General features: G+C 41.2%; 2 protein-coding genes across 2 annotated transcripts in view; both read left to right on the top strand.

Annotated features, from left to right (window-relative positions):
* LOC308079212 (mixed lineage kinase domain-like protein) overlaps nt 1-12,500 on the top strand; it is a 165,920-nt gene that overhangs the window by 33,298 nt on the left and 120,122 nt on the right. The window lies entirely within an intron of this gene.
* The window catches only part of sema3aa (sema domain, immunoglobulin domain (Ig), short basic domain, secreted, (semaphorin) 3Aa), a 92,825-nt gene that overhangs the window by 66,352 nt on the left and 13,973 nt on the right, over nt 1-12,500 (top strand). The window contains exons 10-14 of the mRNA XM_080421525.1: nt 5,632-5,776; nt 6,895-7,114; nt 8,100-8,191; nt 8,948-8,989; nt 9,450-9,607. Of these exons, the coding sequence (XP_080277651.1) occupies nt 5,632-5,776; nt 6,895-7,114; nt 8,100-8,191; nt 8,948-8,989; nt 9,450-9,607 (657 nt within the window). The remainder of the gene's footprint in view (nt 1-5,631; nt 5,777-6,894; nt 7,115-8,099; nt 8,192-8,947; nt 8,990-9,449; nt 9,608-12,500) is intronic.

The raw sequence follows: 12,500 nt of genomic DNA, 5'->3' as shown, positions 1-12,500 counted from the left end.
TAATGTAAGGTAAAGCACACCCTCGAGTGTAATATTGCGATTATACAACAGTTACCAACAAAACACATCCAAATGTATTCATATTGTGGAGCAATTCATAATAAAAATGTTTCGCTATTATCCGTTTCCCTGTAAAGAGAAGAGTTTTTCACTGAGACATTAAATAGTCCCTGTAGCAGCGCTATGAGCCTGAGCCACCGTCACATCAACACAGCCGAGCTATCAATGCTTGCGCAGTGGAATGAATTCCAGTAGGCTATATGCTCCGTCGTACGACCGTGTCACGTGACCAAAATAACTGATCTACAAGCTGACAACGCGTCGCGATGGCAACGCGTTGTGAACTTGTAGATCGGCTATTTTCACCGTGCTGTTTGTTTTCCTACCGTGGGACAGCGTGACGTCACAGCACAGCTGTGCCATATATGGTGTAATCAGGTGCGGACTGCAGTGCGGAGTGATTTATTAATGTGATTAGGCCCGTGATATGATGCTGGTTTGAAGCACGGCTAGACAGCTATTTCAACCAATCAGATTGCTTGGTCGGAACTACCTGTTGTATAATATTGCATAAGTCCGTCAATTGTAAGAACATTTCGGAACTTGACTTGACATGCTTTGTTGCGCGCGGTGTCATGGACCAAGCCTTGTAGATCGGTAAAGTATTATACAAAAGAATAAAATCGAATTAAAATAACTATGTTAGACCCTCTTATATCTAAATATAAACTGTCTATTATTGTGGCCTGTGGAGGCAGGCTTTTGACCGACAGCTTCCCAGACGCCGCCGCCCGGCGCTGTAATCCACTCACAGGTGTCTTATGGTTTGCTTTCCCCTTGTCTGGCCCGCTGAGTCTCGCCTCCTGGATTTGGGAGATTGCTTTTAGCCGATTCCCCTCTCGTTCCACCATTTACCCCGACCTAACCCCCCCCACCCCTATTCATCCAAGCCTTGGCGGAGGCTCGGGGTTGAGGAAATCAGATTATGGAGAGGGGGATCAATGGGAGAGGATGGAGAAACTTGATACTCGCTCCACCACTGGCTGCCCGCACAGCCAGTGGTGGAAAAGGTACTCAAATGTTTTACTTTAAGTAAAAGTATCAATACCGCAATGTGGAAGTACTCTGTTACAGGTAAAAGTCCGAAATTCGAAATGAACACTGTGACGCGTTGTGAGCTTGTAGATCGTCTATTTTCAAATAGGGCTAAAGTGGTTAATGTATGTTTTATAATGTAATAATTTATATCTGCAAAGTTAAAGTTTTCAAATAATTGTAGTCGAGTAAAATACAATATTTACCTCTGAGATAGAAGTATAGACAAGTAGAGTAGAAGTATAGACAATCGGAAATACTCCGGTAAGGTAAAAGCACCTCAAAATTGTACTTAAGTACAGTACTTGAGTAAATGTACTTAGTTACTTTACACCACTGCCCCCACAGCTACGGGGCCGGGCGGCGTTCCATTTGGAAGCGCTTCGTTGAGGTGAAGGCGTTGAGACGAGGCAGAGAGGCTATACAGTATACGTGAGACGAGGCAGAGAGGCTATACAGTATACGTGAGACAAGGCAGAGAGGGCTATACAGTATACGTGAGACAAGGCAGAGAGGCTATACGGTATACGTGAGACAAGGCAGAGAGGCTATACAGTATACGTGAGACAAGGCAGAGAGGCTATACAGTATACGTGAGACAAGGCAGAGAGGCTATACAGTATACGTGAGCCGAAAAACGCCACAGATGGTGGCACTTATCGCCATGATGAGGATGATGATGAATTTGCGTCAGGGTCGAGGGGGGTGTGGTGGGGGGGGGGGGGGTGGCTTTGTGTCCAAACTCTTCACCATCAATCACTGTTCATGCATCACGATAAGAATACAATGAATAGAATCCTGGAGCGTGTCAAACAATGGCACTGCGGCGCGCACCGCTAATCCCATATGGGGGGGGGCTTTGGTGCACATAATGTGAATTGCCGTTGGGCGGGTGCTTGCGTTGCCGGTTGGCATGCACACATTATGCACTCACACATGCACGCACACACACACACATGCACACACACACACACACACACACGCACGCGCAAAGACACTGACGCTCGGAGATTCAATTAAAGGGCTTTGAGGAATTAGATGTGGTTTAATTGGTTTTCTAAGTGGCCGGTTTTCAGAGATGAATAGAGCGGTATTTCAGAGGGATGTGGCTTTTAATATCGCCACTTAATGAGGCGCACGGACCGTCCCTCTGACAGGTCGATGTTTGATGGTGATCCCGTGCATGTGTGCATTACAGTGTGTGTGTGTGCATGTGTGCATGTTTGCAGTGGTGGAAAAAGTACTCAAAACGTTTTACTTGTGAGATAAAAGTATCAATACTGCAATGTAGAAATACTCTATTACAAGTAAAAGTCGCATCGCGAAGCATTGTGAGCTTGTAGATCGGCTATTTTCAAATGGCCGAAATGTATATAGGGCTGAAGTGGTTAATATATGTTTTGTAATAATAATACAAATCTACAAAGTAACTAGTAACTAAAGCTTTCAAATAAATATACTGGAATGAAAGTACAATATTTGGATCCGAGATGTAATGGAATAGAAGTAAAAGTATTGGAAATACTCAAGTAAAGTACAAATACCTCAAAAATTGTAGTACAAAACAGTACTTAAGTAAATGTACTTAATTACTTTCCACCACTGCGTGTGTGTGTGTGTGTGTGTGTGTGTGTGTGTGTGTGTGTGTGTGTGTGTGTGTGTGTGTGTGTGTGTGTGTGTATGTGTGTGTGTGTGTGTGTGTGTGTGTGTGTGTGTGTGTGTGTGTGTGTGTGTGTGTGTGTGTGTGTGTGTGTCAGTAATGCATATGCGTATGAAATGCCGTTTTGACTCTCTCTCTCTCCCAAAGGGTGTGTTGTCTGCATAATATGCGTAGGGTCTGGCCTTCTCTAGAGGCATACTACATAATGGAGTGTCTTTTTTGTGCCCCAGCGGTTAATTGAATTTCTCTGTAATTAACATTTACAAATGCTAATCCATTCATCTTCCATGCTTTGGCGATCGCCGTCAGTTGTTTATAATGTCACCCACGTCACCACCGCGAGTCCGATGCGACGTCCCTTGAGTACTTAAACAGACAAAGGACATCCCTTGCTCACCGTGTGTTATTGAAGAAAAAGCAAACAGTTTTGCTTCAAATTTAATCAGTCGTGTATTAAGAGTATGCGTTCAAAAATAAACAAGTTAAACTAATATAGAATTTCAAAGAATAGTTAAGTAAGTTAAGTCTTTTGGTTACCGACATGGAAATATTAGATCTCCGGTTTGGATTGAATTCGGGAGACTTTGAATACTAATCTCCACATAATTAAGTTTTTCATTCCAAAATGGACAGCGTTCTTTTTTTTTTTTGGAACAGAACTGTTTATTATGTATTCAGGGATTTTGGAAGTGCATCTTCGCTCGAAAGTATTTCCAACATGCATTTAGGGACATTTCGTATTCACAGCGTTTTAAATAGGTTATTCCGTCCACAATATCCACATACTGTAGATATTTAATCATGGCAGTGGAATATGTGTCTTGGAATATTACTTTGGAACTCCCCAAAACGCTCTCGCTGTCGTGAGTGCTCAGATTGCTGATGTCTTTTGGCTGACCTGTGTCAAAACACAGAAAATCCACATCAATTGGTTTTTGTGATGGATCTCGACCTTGCCTGGTTTGGACCTATAGCCCTGCTAGTGAGAGCAGAACCCACCCATCTGGCTCTGTTAAAACGACTCCGGAGCCAAGTGCTCAAAAGGAAAACCCTGGAAAAGGAATTCCAATGTGCTCTGAAACAGACCTCCTGTTTCGCTGGTGGCTTGCCCACATTCCTGTCTGCTCTCAGGAGGCTGGAAGCAATCAACTCAAAGTTCCAATCTGTCATCCCCGCAGTTAAACGATGACAACCTTTCTATACCTCGTGCCTTTTGTTGTTTTGCTGAAGACTCATTTTGTTGTCTTTCTCTACGGTGCGTCGCCAGTCCTACAGTAAATCCCTGTCTAAGTGATGTATCAGTGGTGGAAAAAGTACTCAAATGTTTTACTTAAGTAAAAGTATCAATACTGCAATGCAGAAGTACTCCGTTACAAGTAAAAGTCTCAAAATGCACTTGGGTAAAAGTACAAAAGTATTGGTATCAAAATATGCTTAGTGCAAAAGTAAAAGTACTATGCAGAATGTCCCGTTTCAAATGTATGAAATGTACAGAAATAGCAGATCTACAAGCTCACAATGTGTTGCATTGCAGATTGTAGATCAGCTATTTTCAAATGGCAGGAAATCTATATAGGGCTGCCGCTGAAGTGGTTAATGCATGTTTTAATAATAATAATCAAAATATACAAAGCATATATATACAATAATTGTAGTGGAGTAAAAGTACAATATTTGCCTCTGAGATGTAGGGGAGTAGAAGTAAGTAAAAGTACTGAAAATTGGAAATAAGTAAAACAACCTCAAAGTTGTACTTGAGTAAATGTACTTAGACTTTAGACCACTGGGGATGATGCATCACTGATTAATTCTTCTCCTGTCTCCTTTTGACTGTTCCTTCTTGATTCCATCGTTGATCTCACCGGCCTCCTCCTCCTCTTATTTTTTTACCTCCCTCACTTTCGATTCCTTCTGTCATACTTGTCTCTCTATACACTGTATATTCTAAGCTGATGTTTAAATATTGTCAGCCATATTGTTTATGATTGATTGATTCATTGATTGAATTCAGTTTCCATTGTGGCCCTAATATGTGTTCAATTCATCAAGACAGTTAAAGACATACAATAACACAATGACATACAACACAATAACAATAAATCATCAACACTACGAGCAATAAAAGTATAATTATGTACGGGAAACATTGAGGGGGGGGGCTCATTTCTGGTGTCAAGCTTAGAAGACTTGTCTAGGACCAGTTGCAAATTGCAGACAGGAGCTCTTTTATGGCGGTTTTGAAGGAGGGTATATAAGGAGTCACACTTTTTGATGAGCTGTGGAGTAGACCTGCCCACCACCAGTATCTCCACTAATGTATTTGAACTCACTGACTGACAGAAATAAAACATCATTTGCTAAGCCACTGGCAGCGATTTTCGAGTGTTTTCACTAACCTTTGAAAAATCGTGTTATTCTTCACAAAGACCCACCCGCCGATCGCTTTAAAAGACGTAGAGGGGTCTCGTAGACTCTGAGAAATGACCCCACTATGGAATGGACCGCGATGGTCCATTCCATGGTTGTGGGGGGTGGTTTTCGCCCCAAAACAACAGAAAGCAGAGAAAAAGGCTTTTATTTGATTTTTTTCACAGAAGTGGACGTGCTGTTTTTTCGCGATCACATGGTTTGCTGCTTCTGTGCCTCTGAGGGAGTCAGATGGTCACTCGCGGGTTGGCGAACAGCGCCATCTAGTGGAAAACCACTGAAAACACGTCAAACGCGTCATTGGCGGGTCACATGAAGTCCGAGATCCACGCGATTCGATTTTTGAATGTCGGCTGTGCATTTGTTATGATTATTATCATGTGTATTATTAAACAGGTTTCTTTGCACTCTTTCCTCTCTCTCTCTCTCCGCCTTGTCTGGCCGTGCAGTAACATCTTTAAAGGCTCGGCCGTGTGCGTGTACAACATGGCAGACATCAGGAGGGTCTTCCTGGGCCCCTACGCCCACAGAGACGGACCCAACTACCAGTGGGTGCCCTTCCAAGGCAGGGTGCCCTACCCCCGCCCTGGCACTGTGAGTCAAAATGCATCTGTAGTTAACTCTTTAAGACCTGAGAACGCATCTGTGTGTCATTTTTTGATTTCGTTGGGCTATTCAAAAATAGCAGATATACAAGCTCATAGCGCGGCACCGAGTGCCGCGCTATGAGCTTGTAGATCTGCTATTTTTGAAAAATCGTGAAAAATGTTGTGCAAATCTTTGAATATATATATATTTAAAGCGAGCATTTCTAGCTAAAATGTTATTGCTTCTGGGGATTCTACAAATGTCTTCTAAATCAGTTTAAAACAGTTTTCTGAAACACTTATGTTGCTATAATATTAATGTCAGTGTCAAGGAGCCCCACAACGATATGTATTTGGCTGTGGACCCCCATCTAAAAAAAAAGAAATCCAGGGACCCCCAGAAGAAAAGATTTGAGTAAAAAACAATTGCTTTAAAGATATATATTCAAAGATTTGCAAAAAAAAAACACGATTAAAAAAAAAAAAAAAAGCAGATCTACAAGCTCATAGCGCGGCACTCGGTGCCGCGCTATGAGCTTGTAGATCTGCTATTTTTTAATAGCCAAAAGTATAAAATATGGATAAAGTGGTTACACAGATGCGTCCCCCGGTCTTAAAGGGTTAAACAGTTTTCACAATGTAACAATCGTCTATAAATTTTTTTTTAAAACATAATGTGAATGCTGTGTTTAAGCCCTATTTTCCATTTTCAAAAATGTTCAATAGTCATTATATACAAGCTCACAACACATCATATTGTGACGTGTTGTGAGCTTGTACTGTATATTGCCTATTTGTTCTACTTTTGAAAACAATTTAGAAGATGTTTTGTGAATGATACCCAAAATACCCAACTTTAAAGACTTTTCAAAAAAAAAAAAAAAAATAGCAGATGTACTTAGTAAGCTCGCAGCGCAGCACAAAGTGACGCGCTGTGAGCTTGTATATCTGCTATTTTTGAGAACCACTGTTTTCTGAAAAACTTGTGTTGCTATATAGCTAAAATCTAAAATAACACATTCTTTCCGGGTTTTAATGGGTCAAAGTTATTAAAAAAGAGAGGGCTTCTATACCGTACATCGCCGGTTAACTATACTATCCACATTTGTTACGGTCTCCTCTCAGTGTCCCAGTAAGACGTTCGGAGGGTTCGACTCCACCAAGGACCTGCCGGACGACGTCATCACGTTCGCCCGGGGCCACCCGGCGATGTACAACCCCGTCCACCCCATGGGGGGGCGGCCCATCGTGGTGCGGACGGACGTGGACTATCAGTTCTCCCAGCTGGTGGTGGACCGAGTGGAGGCCGAGGACGGACAGTATGACGTGATGTTCATCGGCACAGGTGACATAACGACATCCTGTTTCAGCCTGTTCTCTGCAGCTGGGGCTGCAGACACTTAATCGACAAAAACCAAGGGTCTTCAATGTGTTTCAGGGCCATAGGACCCTTTTAGCCGAGAGACAGATGAAGCAGAGACCCCCTCAACTACTTCTGAAAATAGCCGATCTACAAGCTCACAACGCGTCGCATCGCAAAACATTGTGAGCTTGTAGATCTGCTATGTTCCAAACATTTTGGTACTTTAAAGGGATATTTCACTTTCAAAAAAACTTTTGGTGCTTTTGTCGTCTACTCAGGCTTTTGTGAGCACCCCGGACAGTTTTTAAGTTGCTTGATTCAATATTTAGATATTAGATATTCATTTTAACAGACACGCCCCCTTCCTATACAAACCCATTGTAACTTCAAACTCAATTTTTAACATGATAGATTCATCAAAAACACCCGTCCTTGGTTCTGGTGACTCATACTGCCCCCCTAATACGCGAGGGGGCCGTGTTTTTTCAATTACTTTTTTCATTTATTTTTGATATTTTATTTTGGAAAATGAAAAAATAAAATACAATAAAGAAATAAAATAAAATAAATGAAAACAAATCTCAGAAAAACACGGCCCCCTCACGCATTAGGAGGGCAGGGTGAGTCACCAGAACCAAGGACGGGTGTTTTTGATGAATCTAACAGGTTAAAATGTAGTTTGAAGTTACAATGGGTTTGTATAGGAAGGGGGCGTGTCTGATAAAATGAATATCAAATATCTAAATACTGAATCGAGCAACTTAAAAACTGTCTGGGGGGCTCACAAAGGCTTGAGCAGATGATAAAATCAGCAAAAGTTTTGTTGAAAGTGAAATATCCCTTTAAGTATATTTTGATGACAAAACTTCTGTACTTTTAACCCAAGTAACATTTTGAGCACGGGCCTTTTATTGTGGTATTGCTGCTTATCCTCAAGTAACATACAGTATCATAACACATGTTTTAGACATGGGGACGGTGCTGAAGGTGGTGACCATTCCCAGAGAGAGCTGGCATGACCTGGAGGAGGTGGTTCTGGAGGAGATGACTGTCTTCAGGGTATGGACCTCTTTCAATAGAGTATAGGCCTACTATAGAATGTGCAGTAACTTGCAATGAGTGATTCTAAAGCCCTACATACTGCGTTGTATGACGAATAGCGAAAATAGCCCTACTTCAAAAAACATAAGTAGGGCTACATACTGCTTTAGTACAGTGGTTCTCAACCGGGGTCCCCACATGATTTTTGGAAGGGTCCCCAGATAACAGTTGACAATTTAAGGACTTTTAAATATATATTTTTTTAAATTACAAAAAAGACCATTACAACATCAAAAGTAATGAACAAACTATACTCTAAAAGCTGGTCGAACATTGGCCAAATTGTCAAATAATATAAGAAAGTGGCAAAAATAGCTGATCTACAAGCTCACAACGCCTCGCAACGTGAGGCGTTGTGACCTTTTAGATCGGCTATTTTCCACAATATTTATCTGTGGGAACCGAGTCAAACTAAATGCCTCAACTCCTACAATTCCAAGTGCTTGTCAGGGTGGGGGTCCCCAGTTCAAATATGATTATTTTGGGGGGTCGCGGCCTGAATAGGTTAAGAACCACTTCTCTAATAGAGCTTGTAGATATGGCTATTTAAAATAATAATAAAAAAATGCCCAAAATAGGGGCGCCAGTTTGAAAGTGGTTGAAGTCAAATTGAGAGTCTGGGTTAAACTCATGTTCATGAACAAAAATACACAATATGCACAAAATGAATAAACTCAGCGCTACAGTAAATGTGGTGAATTTTGTTTCATGCAGGAGCCAAGTCCCATTACCGCTATGGAGCTCTCCACCAAGCAGGTAAGAAAAAGACCCTGCTTTCACACATAATACTTAACCCATTAATACCTGGAACGCATCTGTGTCACTTTAGATTTCTTTGGCTATTCAAAAATAGCAGATATACAAGCTCATAGCGCGGCACCGAGTGCCGCGCTATGAACTTGTAGATCTGCTATTTTTGAAAAATCTTTAAAACTTTTTTTTTTTTTGATTTTTTTTCAAAAAACTGTTAGGATTTAGAAAACATTTTTAAGAATTGCCTCAGGTCTTAAAGGGTTAATCTGAACACGGTCTGAGAGAATCCAAGAGAAACAATAACAGATTTCCAAAGAGAAAAGAAACCCGCCCGGCGAGACTCGAACCGGCAACCCTCACACACAGAAACCCTTTATCCAAGGGCCAGCCATGAGTCAAACCGAGTCACACAAAGATCGATCGTTTATTTTAATGTATAACTTCTCTGACTTCTTTCCAACAGCAACAGCTGTACCTGGGCTCGGCGCTGGGTGTGTCCCAGATGCCGTTGCACCGCTGCGAGGTGTACGGCAAGGCGTGCGCCGAGTGCTGCCTGGCCAGGGACCCCTACTGCGCCTGGGACGGCTCAGAGTGCTCCAGATACTTCCCCACTGCCAAGAGGTAAGGAGCAAACCCATGTGGTGGAAGAAAGTACTCAGATGTTTTACTTAAGTAAAAGTAGCAATACCAAAATATAAAAATACTCTGTGACAAAGTAAAAGGCCTGTGTATAAAATGTTACGTGAGTAAAAGTACAAAAGTATTGGCATCAAAATAAACTTAAAGGACCAAGAGTAAAAGTACTAAAATGTTTTGAAAATAGCACATCTACAAGCTCACAACGCGTCGCATCGCGACGCGTTGTGAGCTTATAGATCTGCTATTTTCAAATTGCATTGTATACAATAGGGCTAAAGTGGTTAATGCATGTTTTATTACATAGCCTAATGATTTATATCTGCAAAGTAGGCCTAACTAGTAAGTTTTCAAATAATTGTATTGGAGTAAAAAGTACAATATTTGCCTCTGAGATGTAGTGGAGTAGAAGTAAAAGTATTGAAAGTTGGAAACACACCAGTAAAGTAAAAAAAAAATACCTCAAAATTTGACTTAAGTGCAGTACTTGAGTAAATGTACTTAGTTACTTTCCACCCCTGCACAAACCAAAATATTGTTCTTTTTAAAGCCTTTTCTTTAACCGAGCGAGGGTTTCGCTGAGCTGTGCTCGCCTTTTGCACAGACACCCAGCCTCCCATTCATGCAAGCTATAGAATCTGACACATGGGAGCTGCCCAGTGCGACCGCAGTCCTCCACTGTTGGCCCAGGGAGCTATTCCACTGGAGTGGTTGGGGTTAACCCATTAATACCTGGAACGCATCTGTGTCACTTTAGATTTCTTTGGCTATTAAAAAATAGCAGATATACAAGCTCATAGCGCGGCACCGAGTGCCGCGCTACGAGCTTGTAGATCTGCTATTTTTGAAAAATCTTGATTTTTTTTTTTTTTTTTTTTTCAAAAAACTGTTAGGATTTAGATTTTTTTTAAGAATCGCTTCAGGTCTTAATGGGTTAAGTGCATTGCTCAAGGGCGCCTCGGCGGCAGAGTTATTATGTTTTTTTTAAATATTCATTAGTTTGAGTTTTTATTTAGTTTGGTGTTTGATTTCTGTATAGTTTGGGTTATTTATGCATAAGTAATTGAGGAATCTGATTGATTGAATATTTTATTAGACAGTCAAACTACTTTGTCTAAAAGGATAACACCAAAAAAAGTCCTTGCGGTCTTGTTTCCACTGGGGTCCTATAGGTATTGACTAGTTTTAGTTTAGGATTTATTTAGCTTTAGTATTAGTTTTTCAGGTATGAGGAAAGCCTTGATTTATTGACGCATTTTAGTTAGTTTTGCATTATTTATTTAAGTTTGTCATTAACAAAAAGGGAAACTTCGTTGTTATTTTTGTTTGTCATCAAAATCTATTTCTCACTTTTAGTCTTTGTCTTAGTCAACTATAATAACTCTCAGCGGTAGTTGTGGAGGCAAAGGGAAAGCATTACTCATCGCCTTTTCCCCTCCCAGAGTTTCCCATGGGTTTGGGGAAAAGCGCTATAACCTCTAACCTTTAGGCTTATATACCCGCGCAACTGGACATCCTGTGTATCCAAGCCTATGTACATAGACTACACAACACAAACCAAACCAAAACATCCAAACATCTAAACACGCCAGTTAGTCTACAAAGAAAACTACATGAACACAAGTTCAGAAATACAGTAATTGTGCACGAAACGCTCGCGGACATGAGCTGCTGCATTCCATGAAGAGGTAAATACAGACATACAGGGAGAGGGCTGTGATCACTTCACGCAACAGCCAAAATGTACACACGTGCACACGCACACACACACATACACACACACACACACACACACACACACACACACACACACACACACACACACACACACACACACACACACACACACACACACACACACACACGCACACACACACACACACACACACACACACACCAAATTATAGCCAACAAGAGCTGTCTGACCACTTCACCCTACAACCGGGAGGTTTGAACAAACACACCCTCAAATTACCCTCTGCTACATCCAGCGGGATTAGACCTGACCACCACAGCCCTCACACACACACACACACACACACACACACACACACACACACACACACACACACACACACACACACACGCACACACACGCACACACGCGCGTGTTTGCATTGCTATACTTGTGCGGACATCAACCTTACACGATCTACAACGCTCGCACTGCGTTTTGAGCTTGCAGATCGGCAATATTTCCGGTGTCTGACATCGGCGCACAACTAAGTTAAAAGTAGGGAAAGCCCTAAACCTAACCTAGTGTCTAATCCCCGAATCAAATCAAATCAAACTTTATTTATAGAGCACATTTACGACAATCGCAATTGACCAAAGTGCTGTACAAGGTGAAACAAAAACATCAACAAGAAAGTAACGCAAGTGCAACAACAACAAAGTCACATACATCAATCAGATCAAGACATAGACTTAAATGTGATTAAAAGCTAATGAAAAAAGTGTGTCTTGAGAAGAGATTTAAAAGTCTCGATAGAATTAGCACTTCTAATATGGAAGAGCAGGCTGTTCCATCATAACCACAATCTGAATCTTTTCCTAACGGTACATCCAACTCCAGTGGTGTAACTAAGTAACTAAGTACATTTACTCAAGTACTGTACTGTACCAATTGTCAGTACTTTTACTTCTACTCCACTACATCTCAGAGGCAGATATTTAACTATTTACTCCACTACACTTATTTGGAAACTTATAGTTACTTTGTAGATTTAGATTATTACAAAACATGCATTACCCACTTCAGCCCTATAGTCAATTCGGCCATTTCAAAATAGCCGATCTAAAAGCTCACAATCTGTCACGATGCTACACATTGTGAGCTTTTAGATCTGCTATTTTTAAAATATTTGTATACATTTGA

Source organism: Gymnoscopelus braueri (assembly GCF_963280865.1).
Source record: "Gymnoscopelus braueri genome assembly, chromosome: 23".
NCBI classification, from domain to species: domain Eukaryota; kingdom Metazoa; phylum Chordata; class Actinopteri; order Myctophiformes; family Myctophidae; genus Gymnoscopelus; species Gymnoscopelus braueri.
This window is presented reverse-complemented; position numbering and strand designations above follow the sequence as displayed.